The sequence below is a fragment of the Molossus molossus genome, unplaced genomic scaffold, assembly GCF_014108415.1.
Source record: "Molossus molossus isolate mMolMol1 unplaced genomic scaffold, mMolMol1.p scaffold_m16_p_7, whole genome shotgun sequence".
NCBI lineage: Eukaryota > Metazoa > Chordata > Mammalia > Chiroptera > Molossidae > Molossus > Molossus molossus.
In genome coordinates this window covers 84,066,562-84,089,266 of record NW_023425401.1, presented here as the reverse complement: position 1 = coordinate 84,089,266, position 22,705 = coordinate 84,066,562, and the positions used below count along the sequence as shown (strand labels likewise).

At 38.6% G+C, this 22,705-nt stretch overlaps 1 protein-coding gene across 3 annotated transcripts in view; it reads left to right on the top strand.

Annotated features, from left to right (window-relative positions):
* Positions 1-9,388: 9,388 nt before the first annotated feature.
* TSPAN12 (tetraspanin 12) overlaps positions 9,389-22,705 on the top strand; it is a 100,949-nt gene continuing 87,632 nt past the window's right edge. The window contains exons 1-2 of one of the 3 annotated variants that reach the window (XM_036246842.1): positions 9,389-9,726; positions 10,630-10,765. In XM_036246842.1, coding sequence (XP_036102735.1) covers positions 10,700-10,765 — 66 coding nt within the window. In that variant the 5' untranslated portion in view covers positions 9,389-9,726; positions 10,630-10,699. Of the gene's footprint in view, positions 9,727-10,378; positions 10,486-10,629; positions 10,766-22,705 lie in introns of those variants that run through there. The other 2 variants (XM_036246844.1, XM_036246843.1) reach the window with 2 other exon arrangements.

Here is a 22,705-nt window from a genome sequence, read left to right as displayed (position 1 = left end):
TGTGTATATATACTACTGCTTTTTTTATCCATTCATCTATTGATGGATATTTAAGCTGTTTCCAGATCTTAGCAATTGTAAATAGTGCTGCTATGAACATAGGGGTACATATATTCTTTCTAATTGTTGTTTCAGGCTTCTTAGGATATATTCCTAGAAGTGGGATCACTGGGTCAAATGGCAATTCAATTTTTAATTTTTTGAGGAAACACCATATTGTTTTCAATAGTGGCTGCACCAGTCTGCATTCCCACTAGCAATGTACTAGAGTCTTCTTTTCTCCACACACTTGCCAGAACTTGTTATTTGATGATTTGTTGATGGCAGCCATTCTGGCAGGTGTGAGGTGATACCTTATAGTTGTTTTAATTTGCATCTCTCTGATGATTAATGACATTGAGCATTTTTTCATATGTCTCCCGGCCATTTGTATGCTCTGTTTGGAGAGGTGTCTATTTAGTTCCTCTGCCCATTTTTTAATTGGGTTCTTTGTTTTCCTATTGTTGAGTTTTATGATCACTCGCCAGAGGATTTCTAATATTGGTTTTTGAATTACATGTCATACTTCTATGGAAATCTCTTAAGCTGCTCTGAGACTTTAGTCAAAGGCAGCTATGATTGTTGGCTTGATACTTTAAGAGGGAAGGATTCTTTTCCTGAAGATGGTCACCCTCTAGAGAAAAGAATAGTGTTCTTGAGATGACAAGATGGTTCATAAATTGATGCAGAACTCTAGAAGAACTGTTTTCCCTCACTCTCCATCCTGAGAATCCCCAGAGTGATTACAAGGGGAAAACAATTTACCAGCTACAGCTTTCAGAAGAGATGCTCAGCCTGTTCTATTAAACTTCAAAGGACAGTGTGACTCTAGCTAAATTTGGGTCATTCACATATTGTATAATATTTATGACCACTTTAGGAGGTAGGTATGCAGGTAAGAAAACTGAAGCTTACAGAGGTGAGGCGGTGAGGTCATTTGCTCATTATCACATTATTAGCAAGTGGCGAAGACAGCATTCAAATCTAGGTCTGACTTGAAATTCTGCTGTTGTTTATGTTATTGTTTTGCTTATGTCAAAATCTGTCAGTGGCTGCCACTGTTCTGAATAAAGTGCAAATTCCTCAACCCAGGATTTAAGATGTTCCTTAATCTGGAAACCACAAACTTTCCCAAATTTAACATTATGACTCTTAAAACTAGGGACTATAGGAATTTCTCTCGGACTGTAGTTCTTGTTCTAGAATCTTGCTTTTCTAGAAACCTGCCTTCATCTTCCTGGACCAGCCTCACCAACTCAGCCTTAGACAGAGTGGTTAAATCACCTTGACATGGAGGAGGTATTTTCTTGCTTTCCATTTATTTATTTATTTATTTATTTATTTATTTATTTATTTATTTTGCTATGTCCTCCTACGTTGAGGTCTGTCTGTCTGCCAAGGCACCTGCCTGTCACCCTTTGCTGGGTCTCTCTGATATTGCCATCTGTCTTCTTGCTGAGATTTCCATCTCATACTTGCCAACACATTCTCCTCATACCTGGTTCCACTCAACTGCTTGAACTTATATAGCCTTTTGATGGGTCTTCACTCAAATTCCAATCACACTCTATTTGATTGGTCTACTTTTTAGCTTTTGGACATCCCTGTCTGCTCCCATAACTGAATGGGGCATGTTTGTGAAACTCTGGACATAGAGTAAAAATGGTGAGTTCATTGGATAGTTGGCAACACTGGCCTGAAGAGAGTGAAGGCTGTGCAGGGGAGGGAAGAGGGAAATGATTTATAATACCCTTAGTACAGTGCAAGTTGGGGGGCAGTAAAAAAAAAAATTCCAGAAAGAGAGTAGACTTCGGTAACATAAGTTCTTGGTTACTGTATTTTCAATTTTTATGTCTGATGCAACAAGTGTTGGGGCCTATTTAATGAACATATGGTCAGCCTTGCAGCCCAAAATGGCAGTTGCCATGTTTTAGCCCATCTTTCCTAAAGTGAGAACCAACTCATCCTCACATTGTCAGACTTGCAAAGCTTCCTCTCTTAGACCCAGGGCTAAGGTGACAGTGATTCATAAAATACCATCAACATAAAACTCCCAATAGAAAACACATAATTTAATTTCTATTAGTCATTTTGGAAAATATGCATACGTTTTTAAACCAAACATATTATATCCCCAGTCTTTTTTTCTAGTCATTTATAGTGTGTAATTTTACTGATAAAGCTAATAAATGTGTTAAAATAACAGAAATGTTTGTAAGTTATTAAAATGAACTCTATGAGTTATATGTGGATGTTTTCTGTCCTGACATGATATCTCTTCCTTTATTTCTGTGAACAGTAGTAATTAATTTTGCTTTCTAAGAAAGAATACTGGCAATACAAAGAAAGTAAAACATAATGGCAACTGTTAATTCTTTGCAATAAATGAAACATCATCACTGAAAGAAAGCAGGAACACTAACTTTATTTTCTTATTCATCAGTCAACCATTAATGCATTCATAGCATGAAATACAAAATGAAAATTCACTATATCTCTAGTTTGCCTTACATGGTTATGGCAAATACACACACACACACACACACACACACACACAATAACATAGAAATATGAAGTTTAAGTTGTAGTGATAAAACTTTTTTAAAGGCTGAATTATAACCACAAAAATCACAACTACTTTTGTATACAAAATGGTTGGTGTAAATGTAGTAGGATGTAGACATTTGTGAACTTGGATTAGCTAATTGAAAATAAAATTGAAATGTAAGTATTTTTCTGATATAAATAAATAAATCTGTTATTAATGTGGTTTTGGAATAACCTGGAAATGTTAAAACACAACAAGTGAATTGAAGGGGCAGCAGATGAAGACAAATGACTAATATTCATGACAACTGTTTATCTTTCTCCTTGCTGTTGTACTATAGGCATGTCAAGAAGGTGATGTAGTAGTATAATGGAATAATTTCTGAGGGATCTTTCTAAGAAAACTAGGTTTTGACAGCTGTTTGTAAATGGAGCCTGTATTCCTCCCTTTGCTTTACAGTTTGTTTCAAAGAACTGTAAATTAAGATTTTCTGCTAGGAGAGTTTTTGCTTTCTGAAGAGTATGTGTGATAATGAAGTTGTAAATTCTTTGAGAGTCAAAATTATTTTAGAAGTTGTGGTATCTCCTAGCACATTTCTGAGTTTGTAGTAACAATTTAATAAATATTTATTGAGTAGGACTGGATTATCTGTACGAATGTAAGCTAGTGAAATGAGTCCAATTCTCTGAATTTTGTACAGAGGCTGGGTTTGGATAAACTTAACCAGAAAGTATTTCAGGGGATTTCTATAAGGGGGCTGCTTTGGGCAATCCTTTAATCAATAGTAAGGTGTACAAATGCAAACATAGTGTTGGATGTAAGCTTATGGCATGAGGTGGAAATAATGTGATCTGAGTTTTCTTAGGGTCCTTTGATGTTGCCAATAGGTTCCTGCTTCACTGATTCTCTGAGTAACTGAATAGTGCCACAGAAGTAGTTGGCTAAGACCTGGGTTGTTTTAGCAGTGAATAGGAGAGAAGATTGTAACAGCTGTTCCTTTCTACACCCCACAACTAAAAAAAAAAACCAACAACAACAACAAACTGTTCAATTATCTACCCTCCTCTATTTGGCCATATGCTTTAGAGAAGAGTTGCTGCAGGCACAGGGAAGGTGTCCTGATTGTTTTCAACCAGTCCTGGCAGACCCATACTCCTTGACAGTAATTGCTGCATACATGAGTAGTGATACCTCGGTTCTCGAACGCCTCGGATTTCGACCAATTCGGTATTCGACCAGGAGATTCGAGAAACTTTTGTCTTGGAATCCGAACAAATATTTGGAACTCGAACTTCCGAGATGAGCCGAGTTGAGCCGAATGGCGTTCATTCGGCCCAGCGCGCCTTGCTTGCGTCATCAGTGTGCGTGCAGAGAGAGAGTCACGCTTTGTGGAGAGAGTCACGCTTTACACTGAATTTAACCCTTAGACATACTGTACACTTTTATTTCTTGTTGAGACTTATGTTTTTCTACATATTATATACAAATTAGGCCAGTAAATAGGCATTTTCTGGGGCTTGGAACGAATTAATCCAGTTTCCATTATTTCTATTGGGGTTTCATTGCTTCGGTTCTCGAACAATTTGGTTCTCGACCGTCCTCCTGGAACAAATTATGTTCGAGAACTGAGGTATCACTGTATGTGATAGGGTTCCAGCTAATGAGTTATAAGGAATAATCTGCTGTAATACCTCTGAGAGAGGTTTTCTTGATCGTAAGAGGGATCCACAGAAAGGATTAATTTCTTCTAGAAGAAGTAGTAATTGGATGCAATGGCTGGATTTGCACAGCCATCTTGTAATCATGAGAAGAGGTAGCCTAACATTAGCTGACACATTATGCATGTCAGAAGAGTAAAGTGGAGAAATACTGATTCCTTGATGTCCTTAATGAATGGATAAATTGTTATTCTGGGACACTGTTATATAAAATAATTTACTTATGTCCTTATTGTTTGGCACTTTGAATTGAACTTTCTAGTTTTAATAGGGTTAGCAAATAAAAATACAAGATGTGCAGTTAAATTTGAATTTCCAATAAACAATTAATAAATTTTTTATACATGTATGTCCAATGTGGTATTTATCCCATGCAATATTTGGCACATCCTTATACTAAAAAATTATTTGTTGTTTGTCTGAAATTTCCAATGTAACTGGTGATTTTGTATTTTATTTGCAAAACGTAAGCCTATAATTGAGAGAAGTCTGCCTAATTCAGTGATGGAATGCTTTTCTCAGGTCTTACTGGGTATACTCTTTCAGAAATAAAAGGTAAAAGTAGATTTACCAGTCATAGCTTGATACATATTTGAAATTCAGCCTCATATTCTCAAGAACTAATAAAAAACAAACAAACAAACAAAAAACCTAGGATATTTTTCTTAAGACTTTTCTTCTTGAGGCTTGTCTTTTTCAGATTTGAAATATTATTTTAATGCAGATTAACATCACAAGGAGCCAGACACATCCTAGAATCTGTTTCTTTACTTACTACCTGTTTGACCCTGGTGAAATCAACTGAATCTCAGTATCTCACTGTGTGGTTATGATGAATTAATAAGATACATTATAAGAAGTATCTGGCATGTCAAACACATATTACTTGTTCAAAACATTCTATATATCTTTTCTGCATTGATTGTGAAGAAGTGACTTAAGTGTACAGTAAGGGTATTATACTAAGAAACAACAAAGAGTCACTCATTCTATGAAATACCTATGCTGCTCCTTGCCTCTGCACAACTTGAGAAGAATGAGTGTATTAACACATGGACAAATGAGTTGCCTGTAGAGTGAGGAACTTATATCACCTTAGTGCATAGCTGAGTTTTATTCTGACTCCAGGACTGACACATTTGAGATTGTTCATAAATAGCAGCTGTTATCATCTAAACTGAAAAGAATAGTTTTGCCTTTTCTTGAAGGACAAGAATCTATCTTATCCTTAGTATCTTCAGCATGTGGCACAGTAGATGCTACACACTCAAAAGGTATTTAATGAAGCATAGAAGATAGCTATAGAATTGGGTTTCCGCCTCATGGGCAATGAATAGACCATCCAATCTTCCTAATGTGTTATTCTATATTCAAATTGCCATACCCATTTTAGGACTTTTCTATCCTCCCCCCCTTTTTTTTGGTGAACAACAACAACAAAAAAAAAACAATGTAATTCTCACAGAGAAAAATATAGAGCCCATAGAATGACAGCTGTAATGTTAAGTCTTACTGGGCTTCCGTAATTCTGGAGAAGGTAAGACGTGGAGAGGGAGGGTATAGTGGCTGCCCTCAAGGAGTTGAAGGTTTGCAGATGGGATAAAGATTGCTCAAGCTGTAGACTCCAAAAGGCAGAACTAGAGTTGAGGGGCAGAAGTTAAAGGCAGGCATGGTCAGGTTGAAACTATCAAGACTGCTCAGTGAGCAATGTCTCAAATGTGGTGAGATCTCTACTGAAATTTTGATGCATATACTCTGATAATGGTTTATCAGGAATATTATAGCAGTAACTAGAGCTTTGTTTTCTTCTTAACTTGTAACATGAGGATATTAATTTTAATTTATCAACTCACAAGTGAGGGATTCCATTCAGCTAAACTTGAAGAGACCCCTTTGCTAGTTTTCTGGCATCTGTGAGGTGTTAGTTGCAGTGATTTTCAACCTTCACTGCAGATTAGAATTAACTTGGGAACTTTGAAAAAATCTGGATGTCTAGACCACATCTGCAGAGACTCTGGTGTAATTGGTGTGGGATATGGCTTAAGCATTAAATTTTTTTTTAACTTCCTAAGTATTTCTAATGTACAATTTTGAGAATCACTGAACTCATGTACTGTTAGAGAGTATGATTCTGAATTTTAGTTTGTAATCTGATTTACTAGAGATATAATGTTGAGCAACTCCCTTAACTTCTATGGTTTCATATTACTTATTTACTAAAGAGTGGGGCATATATACTTCCAAAGCACCTTCCTCTAAAATTGTATTATTCCGGGGCCCTTTAAAGTTTATGAATTATGAAAAGGCATTTAACTGAGTTCCAGAAATAGAAGAGGATCTGTTAAGTGACATGGAAATTATTTGTGCTCTTTTTGTCAGTTTTTACAGTCGTCATAGACTGCCAATGTGGAGATGTTTCTATTCCTCAGAAGAATGTGTAGTGCCAACAGCATTCATATGGTGGGTTGTATCAGCAGTTCTCTAATTTGAGCAGAAGCTGGTAGCGGTTAAAAGTGGGTTTCTCTGCTCTTCTCTATGTTTCTGGAAGACACTTTGCTGCCAGAGTTAGAGTCATCTGGTGGATGACTAGACACTGCCCTTGGTGTTTTGTGTGGATGGCTATCTTTGAGTTCTTTGGGGCTTGCTGCCTTACATGCATCTTAGTAACTTGCTTTCCAATAATTGTACGAACTCTAACCCAGAACACTGGTTCTCTTGTAGTCTTGATTTTACTTCTACCCAAATGAGTGTATGTCTCATTGTCATTTTGGTCATGTAGCAAATGAAAGGCAACGAGAGACATAGGACTCCAATTTTTTCCCCCTTACAACTATGTAAGGAGGACTCCTATTATTAGGTTTTCTCAAAAATGTTGCTTGCAAATGAAAAGACAATCTACTAAATGGGAGACCATATTCACCAATGATACGTCTATATGAGGTTAATTTCCAAAATTTATGAAGAACTCATACAACTCAACACCAAAAAGCAAACAATCCAATTTAAAAATGGTCAGACTTGAATAGACACTTCTCCAAAGAGGACATACTGATGACCAATAGACATAGGAAAAGATGCTCAGTATCATTAATCATCAGAGATATGCAAATACCTCACACCTGTCAGAATAATTGTCATCAATGAATCAACAAACAGTAAGTGTTGGTGAGGATGTGAAGAGAAGGGAATCTTTGTGTACTGTTGGTGGGAGTGCAATTGGTGAAATGCAATTGGAAAACAGAACGGAGTGTCCTCAGGAAATTAAAATGAAACTGCCTTATGACCCAGCAATTCTACTTCTGGGTATATATCGAAAGAAAACCAAAACACTAATTCAAAAGAATATATGTACCACTATGTTCATTACAGTGTTATTTACAATAGCCCAGATATGGAAGCAACACAAGTGCCCATAAATAGACAAGTGGACAAAAAAGTGGTGATACATCTGTACAATGGAATAATACTCAGCCATAAAAAAAGAACAATGTCTTACTATTTGCAACAGCATGGATGGCACTAGAGGCTATTGTGCTAAGTGAAATAAGTCAATCAGAGAAAGACAAATACCATATAATATTGTAATAACTATGTATGGTGCCAGGAGGGTCCTGGAAATACAGGGGGGGGGGCACTTTGTGAAGTGTGATTGACAACTGTGCTGTATATCGAGAAGTAATACAAAATGATATTGCATATAAACTGTAATTAAATAAAATATAAAATAAGCTGTATAACGGCCATTCTCTGGAGCATTTTTCCAGTTCATTGAGATTTTGCTTCCCTGTAATTGTTGTCAGTTTGGCTCAGATAAATTCATAAATTTTTTCTTTCTTTTTTGTTAATCCTCACTCAAGGATATTTTCCACTGATTTTTTTTTTTTTAAAGCTAGAATGGAAGGGAAGGAGGGGGAGAGAGAGAGAAATATAGATGTGAGAGACAAATGAATTGGTTGCCTCACCCACAACCCCCATTGGGCCAGCGATTGAACCTGCAACTCAGGTATGTGACCAGAGTTGAACCCGTGACCCTTCAGTTTACAGGCTGACACTTTAACTGCTGAGCCAAACCAGCCAGGGCATAAAATTCTCTTTTAAAATGTTACTTTTATTTCAGGGAATTAAGATTTGTTAGTGTAGATTTATTTGCCACACAATATGCACAAAAATAATTATAGAATGTGGACTATCATGAGGCATAAAACATCAAAATTTTATATGGAGATATGATGGAATGACTTAAGTATGGAACTTCTTACTTACAAAAGAAACTTTAGGGGGGAGGTAAGAATAGTCTCCTATTAATATTTTAATGCTTCCTGAATTTCTAGTTTAAAAAAAAATTCAGTCTCCCCCTGGCCGGTTTGGCTCAGCGGTTGGAATATCGGTCTGCGTACCAGAAAGTCGTGGGTTCGGTTCCCGCTAGGGGCACGTAGCAAAAATTTAAATAAATAAAAAAAATTCAGTCTCATTACTATGTACACAATTCCACTTAAAACTCAATCTTATTGGGAGAAAATTCTGTAAACTTTGGATTATCCGTGAAAGAGTTAAAAATATTTTCTTCCTATGCTGGATGTCCTACCTGGAGACATTTACTCTGGTATTTACATAAATGCTATTAGTGCATTATGGAAGTAGGAAAGGTGTGTGTGTGTGTGTGTGTGTGTGTGTGTGTGTGTGTGTGTGTGTGTTTAATCAAGGGAGGCAACAAAGCAATGAAAAGGATCACAGGGCACCAAGTTAGTGACAAATCACAGGAGGTGTTCCCGAAAAATTGTGAAAACTGGTTTCTCATTGCAGGAATTGGATTGCTCCACTCCTTCACCTCCCCCCCCACCCCGCCCTTTTCAAACACAAATATTTTCATATAATAAAATAGCCTGTTTCCCTATGGTTATGACCGAGCCCCCACCCCCCGGTCCCCCTCCCCCGCACCACCATTTTAAAGGGGTTTACTGCTTGGACTTCTCCTTCTGGACGGTGTCTTGCAGAGGTGAGGCGTCCCTTAAGGGGCTCACTCCGGGTGACGGGACAAGAAACACCCACTAGAATCCGACCCGGCAGCCAGGGCCCCGAGCATGCGCTGAGAGTTTGTGTGCAGCTAGCCCTGGCTGCTGCCGCTGCCTCGTCCGGACTTGGCGAGGACTTGGGAGGGACAGCGGCGCTGGGAGGTGGCTTAGCAGAGACTTTCCAGCAACTGCTGCCCAGGACTCTCTCTCTCTCTCTTTTTTTTTTCTCCTTTTTCCCAGGAGGCGGCGACGGCGGCGGCGGGGAGAGAGGAAAAGAAGGAAGCGTCTCCAGTTTGAGCCAAAGCAGCTCTTCGGCTCTGCGGGAGGAGCGTCCCAGCCCTGATGAGCCCCCTCCGTGTGTCCCCGACAGTTCTCCGGCGGGAGTGTGCAGCGGGGCCCAACGCGGACGGTGAGTGCCCGCACGTCTCCCGTCTTTCCTGCCCGCTGTCCCGCCAGCCCGCCAGTGGCTGCCCTGGGCTGTGTGTGCTAAACTACTTAGAGGTTGCCTTGCAGCTCCCCGCCGCCAGCGCTTCCCCCTGCGCCCTGCTAGGGGCGTGCGGACCCGGTGGCGGGGCGGGTGACCGTGCTCCGCTTTGTGCTCCTTTGGCGGCTGGGAGCGCGGGGTCGCCGCAGCGGCCGGGCCGGGGGAGGGGATGTGAATGACTAAACCGGTGCCTGCACAGCTGCACCGGCCCTAACTCCCCTGTGCCCCTCCCCTCCCCCGTCCCGCCCCAGGCTAATCCATCATTCCGGGGGCCGAAACATCATTTCTCACGTTCTCCCAAAGAAACTCTAGTCGTCGAGCAGAATCCCAACTCAGCGCTGCGCCCACTTCGGTGCCTCTCTTCACACTCGAACTGCGGGATGGGGTGAGGGGTGCAGGGTTGAGGAGCCCAGGAATTGTCCTAATGAGAGGGACACTCGCACCCTCGGACTCGTCGGCAGCGCCTGTGATGTCTCCGCGAGAAGATTGGTTTAGAGCGGAATTGTCCCCGAGGAGGGGCGTGGATTTAGGGAAGTTTTAAAGAGCGTCTCATCAGAATGCCAAGCACCGCCGCGTGTCCCCTGAGAACGCGTTTACCGTGCGCCTTCATTCATCCAGGGAGTCAACCTTTTCTTTTCTCAACAGGTGTTATCTGAAGGCGGTTTGGAGCTTCGGGGAGTTTAGGTTACTACTATAACTTTAACGAATCATTTTCGATGAAGTGGTGTCTCGAATGAACTCCGGACCCAGCTGAGAGGGGCAGAGAGGGGATGGGCTGGGGGTGCAGAGCGCGGTGTTAAGTCCCCTTTTCTCCCGCTCCTCCTGCAGATCGCCGCTGACTTGCTCTTGGGGGTAGGATGTGGTGAAAGAATGGGGTTTCTCCCTTCCGGGGGTCACAATGGCCAGAGAAGATTCCGTCAAGTGCCTGCGCTGCCTGCTCTACGCCCTCAATCTGCTCTTCTGGGTAAGTCAAGCAGTTCCACCGCACAAACAGGTGGGGACGGCTGGACGGGGTTTCCTTCCTACAGTCACCACATAATGCGCCAAAGGGCTTGGCTAAGTATTAACTAATTACATGGGATCACACCCTCTGTTTTTCAGAGAAGTAAATTTTGACCTTAAAATGTCTTTGATGTAGCTCAAGTTCCATTTGAAAAAAGAAATCTACCCTTGGATACTAAGTGGCTGTAAAATTAGACTTGAAGTTAATCTGGGGATATAAATAAATGCACGTGCTTGTGCTTGTAGATAAGAAAATTATGACATACTACTTAGGGAACTGCTTGTTTTCAGGAATTTCAGATAACTGTGCAAACCATAAATTGTTTCTCTACATCATCCTAGCCTATAAAACCTGGTTGTGGCAAGCAGTCTTAATATGTTCAAAAGATTTGGTGGATTTTTCTAGAAGATTCCAATCAGTCTGAAAAGATGGTTTTCATGTAATTTTTTCTAAATTGGTGAATTTTTAAGGAATTTTGTGTATGCTTTGGAAAATTCCATAACCATTTAAAGAAATAAAATACATTAAATTAACAAGTTTATGGAAATCTTTATACCCTATGAGCTACTGATTTTTATGCTTTGCACCCAAGCATAAATTTTCATTAAGAGTTTTTATGACAGGCGGGAGTGGCTCAGTGTATTGAGGATTATCTCAGTGAATTGAGCATCAGTCCCAGGGAACGAGAGGTCGGAGTTGGATTCCCAGTCAGGGCACAAGCCTGGGCTGCAGGTTCCCGTCCCCAGTAGGGGGCATGCAGGAGGCAGCCCATCCATGTTTCTCTCTCACATTGATGTTTCTCTCTCTCTCTCTCTCCTTTCCTTTCTCTCTAAAATATCAGTAAAAAATATTTTTGAAAAAGAATTATTAATAATCACATTATTATTTATACAACCTTTGAGGAGAATATAAAAATTAAAACTTTGTTGCTTTAGGAAACTCATGCTTATAGGTAATTTTATGACAATTTTGTGTTCTATTAATGACATATTCAAAATTTTTGTTAGAAATTGTAATGTGTAATTTATTTATTTGGCCGACTGGCTGGCATCAACTAGTATTTTTTTGTGGCGCTATTACATGTGATCTCTGGAGAATGACATTTTGGTTGAAATACTCCTTAGGGATGGCTCCATTTTAAGGTGACAAATTAAGCCTTGGTTCAGTGCGTAATCTGAATGATAGCTAAACTGGCAACTTTTTTTCTCTACATAAAAATTAAAGTATTGAGTAGTTAAACTTACCACTTGAAAATGTAAAATTACTACTTGATCTTATTGCAGTTTTAAATTCTAAAAATGTATAGTTTTAAGTGGGTCATTAAATTACTTGCTTAGCTATAAGGTGTTAAGATTTTGAACATTTCTCTTTAAAATGTTAATAATTATCACTCCTATTTGCTAGTTCTTTTTCACTTTTCTACTTTATGCCTTTTAATTATAGAATAATACATTTTTATATCTAGAAAGGTATTTAAGAATGACCAAATTGAACTTCCTTACTTTGTGGATGAGAAAACTTGAGTGCAGGTGATTAACTAGCCAAAGGTTAAAGAGCCAAAAGATGACAGTGCCAGGAGCAGAACTCCGTGTCCCCAAAGAATGTGACATATTATTTCTTTGCTTTTATCCTGTACTTCAGCTTTCTCACTTTGTGTGTGTCCTGATTATTGAGATTGCTTCCTCATTTCTCCAGCCCTTCTCTTCTCCCCAAATCACCTTCCTGCCAACAAAATAATCCATGTGAACTGCCTAGTGTGAGTCTTTTGTTTTTCTTTATTTCATACAAAGATACATTTACTCATACCTGTCCACACATTCTCATTCATAAACATTCACATGTACATTCACAATATTTTTTATTAAATTGTTTTTTTTCATTTTGGTTAGAATCACAAGAGCAGAATTGCTGTCAGAGGATATGTAACGACAGCAAAATAGCTAACATTTTTCTTCTGACGTTTCCTAGGCACATTTTTGCCTCAGTTTCCTAGTCTGTATAATAGGAATGATAGTTTCTGTTTTTTAGAGTTGTTGTGAGGATTAGAGTTACTATCTGTAAAGTGCATGAACAGTGACACTTAAGGACTATCTGTGTAGCAGCAGTAGTAGTACTTGCAGTTGTTACTGGTAGTACTTCTACAGTAATGATCTCCTGTAAGTAGATTACCAGGAGGTGGATTGTTCTGTCAAAGGAATCCCTGCAGTAGTAATTGTGGTAATTGTTATATTTGTGATTAACACTGCTACCAGCGTTACCACTATTACATTTTTTTGACACAGCAATCCTGTCCTCGGACTCTAGCCTCTAGAAATAAGAGCACCACTACATCCCATTATATGTACACAAATACTTGTTGCCGTCTTGTTGGCGTGATGGCACTTTTTAATTTTTGCCAATCTGAAAGGTTTAGAGCAGTGATTTTCAATCTTTTTCATTTCATGACACATATAAACTAATTACTGAAATCCTGTGGCACACCAAAAAAATGTTATATTTTTTGCCAATCTGACAAAAAAAAAAAAAAGAATAATTTTGATTCATCATTCACACCAGACAGCTATTGTTATGTTGGCTATTGTCATTTAAAAAAATTTTTTTTGACTATCTAAGGAAAAAGAGGTCAGTGCTCTTGACTAAATAATTAAGTATTGCATGTTTTGTTAATTATTGTGGTATACCAGTTGAAAGTCACTGGTTTAAAGTGTTATGTCACTGGTCTGGCTGGTGTGGCTCAGTGGTTGAGCGTTGACCCATGCACTAAGAAGTCACCAATTTGATTTCTGGTCAAGACACATGCCCAGGTTGTGCGCCCGATCCCCATTGGGGGGCATGCAGGAGGAGGCCAATCATTGTTCTCTCTCGTTGATGTTTCTCTCTCTCTCTCCCTCTCACTTCCTCTCTCTCTAAAATCAATAAAGGAAATAAATTAAAATAAAGTGTTATGTCAGTTACTTTATTTTTTATTTCCTCCACTGCCAGTGAGCATAGCATCATTTCATATCTACATGACTATTTATATGTATATGTCACTTAATTTCATAATTCATATTCATTAAATATTTTATATTTAAATTTAGTTTTGTGCTATTTATTGATTTTATTTATGTTATCTGTTGCTGCATAAGAAACACATTTTTCTACATTTTTGGTATAATTTTTTTCTAGAGTTTTATGAATTCTCTTTTATTCTTTTAAAAATACCTATCTTTCTTGTCTTGGTTAAAGATTTCTTTTTCCATACTGACTTTAAGATGGTTATACACAATTAAAAATGTCTGTAGGAGTTTTGTTGGAAATTGTATGAAATGTAAATGTTAAAGCAATGCTTGCTGACCCTTGATTTCCTACTGCTACTGAATCAGAACAGTTTTCTGCCTTGTGCTGGGCATGTGCCTGGCCATCTCTCACCTAATTCTCATAATAGCCATGGAAGATAGTTTTTGTTTGTTTTGCAAAGGGAAGTTACTCAGAGAAGTTCAATAACTTGCTAGTCAATAAAAGAACAGGGATGCAAAGTCCAATTTTTTTCTCCGAGTGAGGGTGGAGTTGTACTTCTGGACACAGTGGGGGAATTTATTTGCAGCAAAGAAGTAAACATCATCAGTAGGAAGGGATTAGCTGTCCACTGCTCACTCCAAGTCCTCTAGAGCAGTGCTTCTCAAACCCCTGTGTGCCCGCAAATCACCTGGGCCTCATGTGTGTTAAAATGCAGATTCTGATTCAGTATGTGTGGGGTTGTGCCTGAGAATCTGCATTTCTAAAAAGCTCCTCTGTGATGCTGCTGCTGCTGGTCTGAGTGCCACATCTTGAGGAGCAACTGTTCTCATTGGAATTAGAAGCAGAACAAACCAGCGTGGCATATGAACTCCACTTCTTAAACCAGACTTCATCTCCTGAGTATGGACTGAGTGATTGTTCCTGCCTCTAGGTTTGCGAGATTGAAAACCTGTCTTCATTACCTGTGAGATCAAGAGCTGTAGTCTTTTGTTCTTCATTCAGCATTTTAAATAGACTTTTTTCAACCTATGTTTGCTATACTGGTACCCTCTCCCCTTCTCTACCCCACAAGGATTTTAAAGAAAAGAAAAATAATTTTTTTTCTTTATTGATATTAGAGAGAGAGGAAGGGAGAGAGAGAGACAGAAACATCGATGAGAGAGAACATCGATTGGCCATCTCCTGCGTGACCCCCACAACCTGATGTGCCCTGACTGGGAATTGAACCAGTGACCTCTTGGTGCATGGGTCGACACTCAACCACTGAGCCACACCAGCTGGGCAAAAAATAAACATTAATTGGGAAAACACTGGGGACCTATACAATTTTGTTTTTCTGTTCTGTTAAAAATCACACTGAATAAATTTTTTTTTTCTTTTTAGCAAAAAAGTATATGTTAAGTATTTAATTTTGAAAAGTGTGAGGCATAGACATGTCTAAGAGGAAAAAATCCCAGCCTGTTTTGGACTGCAGATGCACTGCATTCACCTTGTTATGTGTTCAGGCACTTTGATTTGCCGTCTGTTACGAAGAAGCATGATCCCCATACAGCTGTGCTGGGTTTGGCAGACAGATCCTGGACCTTTTAGGTTTGTCATGAGTGTGTGGTGGGCTTGTAATGGTTAAGGGCGCATGGGACATGGTGCATGTGCTTCAATTCCCCTTGGAACTCTTTGGAGACCATGATTCACATTCTGGCCAAGATGGAGCAAGGAACTGGTTATCTTTACTTTAAATTCTTTCACTTTTACTATTCAGATGGCATGTTATTTAAATAAATGAAAGTTTTCCTCCATTTTAAAGACAACTTCTGTGGATTTAAGACATGAGTGACAATGATATTTTCTGCTCTTACAAATATGCATAAATATGCTTCTCTTTGGAAATTCCTGAAATTGGTGAACACCTAACATTCATCAAGTATCTTTATTATTTTATAAAAGTGTACTATTATATTTGTAGTTTTAGGCTTCCATTTCTCATTAGTAGATAAGAGCCATTGTTTTTCATGCACCATTACCAAAGATAATAGCAATAGAGAGGAGCTATCTTGATGAAATATGAAAAGAAACATGTAAAAGAAAGCCTAAAAAGTGGACAGGAAATCTAGTTCACACTTTTGGAATATATGAAAGGTAAAGGAAATAAACAGAAATGTCCTGCCTCCCCCCCCCCCCCCCCCACACACACACCTGTTGGCCACCTGTAGTGAGCCTCAGTTGTTTGACCCATGCAGAGTCTAAAGGAGTTTTTGGCTAGTGGACATTTGCATTCCCACAGCATTTATATATAGTAACATTCCAATACTACTTTCTAAGTTAATGCCCCCTAACTTTACATTATGATAGGCTTCCAGTTTCTATAACTCTTCCTAAGGAATAGTGGAGAGCCCTCCAATGAATGTTAGTGCTTTTTAAGAATAGACTTTAAATAAACTTTAGTCCCAGTGGCAAAGCTGATCCACTTTTTTTTTTTTTTTTTTTTTTTTTGGTATAGTGTGGCTTAGCAGGGCAGTGATGGGCAAACTGCATACTTCTTAAGGAATGTCTTTTGAGGAGAAGAGCAGGGAGGATTCTTTGGAGCAGATCCCTGCTGCAGACTGGGGCAGTAGCCGCTCACTCATTTGACCCCCTGAGAATAATCACAAGCTGGGCTATTGGGGAAGTCAAAGTGGAATTTACTCTCATTGGTCTGCACAGAAATTACAGTGCAGAAAGAGGCATCTTACCCTTTTTTTATCTGCAGCCCCTGTAGGGTGATCAGATAACTTCTCTTGGAAAGCAGGACAATTTTGAGAGTGACGGGAAGGGGATGTCACTACTAATAATTATACCAGGACAACACAGGCTTAAAGCCTGGTCAGATCAGGAAGTGTGGTCTCCCTATGTATAGGACAGCATGATGATCTATAAAAATGATTAGGCAAAGCAGCTTCAGGGTGCTATTAATTTATTCAGCTCCAACTAATAGATGTTGATGCTTAAATGATACCCACACGTAATCTCATTTCAACCATCATTTACAGTGCCTTGTTTCCCACAATATTCTCAAATAGTGTTACATGTTTGCTCTCTTTCTGCTGCTCATCCCCTGGCAGATGGGAAACTTGTTAGGTACCAACTGACCAAAAGGTAGAGGGAGGCAGGCATGAAATAGACACGTTGCTGGGAAGTACAGGTATTGGGCTGCCAGCCTCCAAATAATCAAGAATTGATTTATCTTTACATTTTAATAATAACAATTTATATTATTTTCTTAAGAAAAAGGGGAATTTAAAAAGCATCCAGTCCATTTTCTTCATTTTTAAGATGAGCAAACAGAGGTTCGGAAGGTTTGTATTGCTTCTCCAAGTTCTCTGCAGAGACAGAACTGTAACTAAGTTCCCCATCTCTCTTTTGTATTCTGCTCTTTTCTCATAGTCAGACTTAAAAGGAAAAGTTCAAGCAGGTGGCTTTAGACGTTCATCAGCCTTGAGCAGAAATGATTGGTACCACAGTCACTTCATATAAGACTATATATTATTTTATGGCAGACAGTGGAAGGAATTAAAAATCTACTTTTTGACTGTGACTTTACTACTTGGTAGAAACTATAGATATACATTTCACAATAAATTTAGGAATGTGAGTACACATAAAATTCTGATTTAGAAAACTTGATTCAGTACTTGTTTTTACATAATTAGATTCAAGCAGAGCCAGAATATATATCCTACACAGAAAATTTTATACTTATAACTATTTATTGAGAGCTAGCATTTTTTAAATGTTTTGCAAGAATGTGGCAAACATCCTGCCAAGTAGTATATTAAATATATCTCTCTAAAGTAATATTGTGTTATTTACTAACTGTTTCCTTGAATGCAAATAATATTTTGCGATATGGGAAAAAATGCTAGGAGCTATAAGCCTAGTTACATATGATTACTACAGTGTTCCTAATAATTTAATCATGAAAGAGTTGAAGAATTATTTTATTTTAATTTGGACAACTAGTAGAAAATACTATGATTAGTAAGGAGTCCTGAATTACTGGCATTCTTTGTTTTTCTAGATTTCATACATAGGATTAGTTGTCAAGGTGACCTCATCTCATTTTAGCTTGGTTTGTTGCTATAGCTTGCACTATATTTGTTGTCATTGTTATTATTTTCTCAACCCTAGTGAATAAAATCACTCTTTGAGAATAAAACTGTTCTTAGGCATTTAATGTGGATAGAAATAATGTCATAATAAAAAGCAGTTTATTCTCAGAGTTACTTGTTTATTATAAAATAAGGCTTTGGGTTGATATAATTTATATTGACTAATGTTCTGTACACAGCTATGATGCTTGGGTAACTGCTATGAAAATTACAGTAGGGCCAACTAGGACACAGCTCTGTAGTGTAAAGGCCTTTGAGAACACTTAAGCCTGCTTCTGACCTGATATGTAAATCTTTGATCTTGTTATTCAGCAAGTACCTCTGTACTGGAAAACTTTCAGTGACAGAAAGCTTCATTTTTCTTAAAGCCTCTCCAAATTTTGCTCAAGTTCTCTAATACCTTATTTAGCAAGTTGAAATGATCTCCCTTACTTTTTTCTCATTCATTTATCTAATATGTATTAAGTCTCACTATGGGGCTTGGTTCTCTGCTATTTGATGGGGCTGCAAGCAGTGGTCTGTGTTCTCTAGAGGCGTGAGACAGGCGGGTAAAAATAGGAAACAGTAGATAAGTACTCTGTGAAGCCTGTATAAGAGCCCTGACTGGGCAAGGAGGGTTGTTGGGAGAACATCTTCACACTCTAGCTGATATCTGAGCTGATCTTTCAGGATTTGCTCGGCCCAAGGGGTGGGAAGTCTAGGGCAGGATAGCATTGCAGGTAGAGGGAACTGCATGGGCAAGGCTTGGAGACTTTGGGAGATGTGCACGGTGCATATTGGACATGTGCAAGCAGATTTTTTGTCACTTGAGTGCAGTATGTGTGTGGGAAGGAGCTGGCAGGAAACAGACTGAAGAGGGCCTGTGTGCCCTGTTGAAGAGTTTAAACTTTATTCTCTAGGAGTTGGGGAAAGTGGAAATGAGAGTTGGGAGGAGCCAAAAGGGCAGCTATTAGGGCTTTATAAGCAGAAGAACTTGGTCTTTGTTTTATAAAGCTAATGGAAGGGGAAATTTGAGGTGCATTTTGTGAGCTGGAGAGTTCTATTATAAGGCAATTGTAATTGCCTGGCAAGAGATTAAGGGCATGAACTAGTCAAGAGTGGCAGGCAAAGGGGAGGGATTCACTAGACATGTTGCAGGACACTCTGTAGGACTTGCAAATATTTGAAGGACTGAGGAAGAAGGAGAGGTTCAGGCTGCTTGCCAAGTTGCTAGTTTATGTGATTGAAGCGTTCATTATACATTTACTGAGGTAGGAAAAACAGTGGGCAGAACACATAGGCTTCCAAAGAAATGGAAATTAGTTCAGTTTTAGAGATGTTAAAATTGAGAATGGGCATAGAAGTCCAGTAGGTAGCTATGTCACCATGCTTCTGCCCTCACCCATTTGGTAGATGTTCAACTAGATGAAGATTCCTTTTCTGGATTGACTTTGCAGTTGAATTGTCTCTTAAGCTGACTGAAACGCTTAAGAGAAATTCCTGAGGTCAAAAGTTTCTTGAGATAGTAATAGATTATATATATATATATATATATATATATATATGAATTCTACTCACTTTGTCATTACATAAATCCTCCATGAAGAAGTTGGACTTATTATTATACCATTTCATATGTGAGGAAACCAAGGCTTAGGAAAGATTAAATGACAACCTATAGTTAGTATAGCTGAAAAGGAGCAGACCTGGAATTAAAACCAAGGTTTTTCGATTCAATGGTTTCTTATTGTCCTTATGGTTAAGTTCACGTGCCTTAAAATGACCTCTAAAATTCTGTGATCTGGCCCCTGTCTGGCTTTCTATTTTTACCACTTGCCAATTTCCCTTCCTTGAACATATCATGATGCCTTCCACCCTGGGACCTTTACTATTCATTCTGACTGGAATGTTCTTTTTAACCTTACCCTCCCTAATGAACTTGAAAATTATCCTTCAGATCTCAGCTCTCTTTGAGCCTATGGTATAGGTCAGTCACCCCAAAAGGAGTTCTTATAGCAACTTGTATTATTCCTCCCCAGCACTTATTACAGTTTGCAGTTATGCATTTATATCTCTGATGAGTTGATTAATTTGTGTGTCCTCTTCACCTAGTAAATTTCACCATAGAATAGAGTTGGTGTCAATTATTGCCCATTAGTGTATCTCCACCACATTACACAGTTCCTGGCAAAGAGCAACTGATCAATACGTATTTTTCTGAATGGAAGAATGACTTCAAAACCCATGTCTTAACCATTCTATCCAAATATTTTGGAATATGCCATTTATAACAAGTGAACTTGTCTGTTATAAATAGAATTGTGCATAATGACAACTACTAATAATATATTATACAAAATAATCTAATAACTATTTGATATCTTAGAGCTGTAATATTAAAAATTAGCTTAACAGCCTTGAGATAGTAATAGATTTTATTATTAGCTAAAAATTAGGGAGTGGGGAAACCAAGGCCAGTTATTACTTTGAAGAATGATAAAGAGAGGAGAGAATTATTTATTACTGTAAGAGAATTTGAGGTAATTAAATAAAATAACATATTAATAGACTTCCTTGTTGCCATAAAACTTACAAGGTATTTAAAGGACCACATGTAGCCAAGTAGAGAGAGAACACATAGCCTCAGATTCCATTAGGTAGTCCACGGTCCCCTGCTAGCCCTGTGTGTTTCAATAGGTTCTATTATTATTTAGGCATGGTAAGCCAACACATCGGGAAATGACTGGAATTGAAAAAATAGTTTATTATACTCACAAATCTCAAGAGACTACATGTCTCATCACAGCGGGCCAAGAGGGGAAGCAGTGGGGTCTATCACTGGCAGAGAAGTGGCAAGACCAGGCAAGTATTTTTATTGTGGCTTCTTTGAGAAGGAATAGGCAAGGCAAGGTAAGTAGGTTTTGGATTGGATAGTTTGAATAATTTCAACAGCTTTGGAGTATAGGGACTATCTTTAGTGGTCTGGCACTGGATCTTGGAGTGATTAGGACAGGCGCAGAGTGGCCCAGAGTGAGAAGGTAGTTGGGCATGTGGGCTCTGGATTGGCTGGTTTGTATTTGAAAATGAAAAGCCCATCCCAGGAGGAGGACTCCTCCCAAGGGCTTGTGGAAAGCAGGCGGCCCAGGCAAGGTAATTCAGGCATATTATCAATTTGTCCAGACTAAGGCATGTCCAGCACAAGCATGTATAACAGATGGCAGAGCATCAAATTTACGCAAGAGAAGCATGGTTAGTACACTGTAGCTGATCCACTGTGTAACTTTTATTAGGCTTGCAATCTGTTCTTCATTCCCAGCAGAAATGAGGGCAGTGATAATTGGCCTAATTCTCCTCTGAACTGTGGTCCCAGGGTTCCTAACCTGATTTGGGCCATAGGCTCCTGAACCCCCATTCACCAATGAATATAATTCAGACATTCATACTGAACCTGGCCACTGCAGACTACCTCCCTCTGCTGCCCCTACCCCTTTTCGAAAAGGAAGCCTGCATGCTCTACAGGCCAGTCTCCTGACTTTCCATTGAATTTCTCATGCTTGTCCCTAAACTTGGAAGGCAGTTAATGACTGAGTGTAAAGCTCCTAAGGCCTGGATTTGAATCCCAGCACCACTACTTAGAGCAACAGTTCTCAATCTGTGGGTCGCGACCCCTTTGGGGGTCGAACGACCCTTTCGCAGGGGTCGCCTAAGACCATCGGAAAACACATATTTCCGATGGTGATTCATAACAGTAGCAAAATTAGTTATGAAGTAGCAACAAAAATAATTTTATAGTTGGGGGTCACCACAATATGAGGAACTGTATTAAAGGGTCGTGGTATTAAGAAGGTTGAGAACCACTGACTTAGAGTCTGTAAGACTTTGAACAGGTTACCTCACTTTTCTGTGTTTCATGATATTTTTCAGTTGTAATTGACTGGTTTATATATTTATTCCTTGTGTTCCACAAGAGGTTCCTCAAAGTCTGGGATATTGCTTCTCATATTCATTGTTAGGTCTCAAAATCTACCACACAGAGTAAAAAGCAGATGGTACATGTTAAGTAAATATTTGCAACTGAATGAAGGACAAGTGAAATGATTGATGGATTTTCCAAGCAGGTGTCCTGCCTCACTATACAAGAGGTCACAGAGCTCTACATGTAAAACTTACCTTGGAGCCTTTTTCCAGAGAACATGTTTCATGGCCTTGGCTTGAGTCAATACAAACGTGTTCCTATTGTGTATATTCATTATTTCTTTTAGCATTTAAAGCTAAATCTGTGACACATAATGGTGATTGATATATTTATTAATGTGCCAGAAATTATTAAAAATCAAATTAAGTAGAATTTCACTATATTGTGCTTGAAAAGATTAGTATAAGGCACATTTTAGAAAAATTTACATCAAAATTCCCCTCAGAACTTAGGAGTTGATCTTCAGCTTTTTGGATTATTTATTCAACCATTTAGTGTATATCTCTAAAAGATAAGGATCTTCTTCTTAAAAAACCTTAATATCATTGCTATTTCTAAAATAATAAACAGTAATTTCTTACTATTTTCAAATATCCAGTCATGCTAAAATATCCCCATCTGTCTTATAAATGTCTCTTTGTTGTTGGTTTGTTTGAATAAGGATTCATACCAGGTCAACATGTAGCATTGGGTAACGTCTTAAATCTTTCTTCATTTATAATGGTTTCTACTTTCTATCTCACTTGCCAATTTTTTAAATTGAAGAAATCAGATAATTTGTCTTACAATTTTCTCATATTT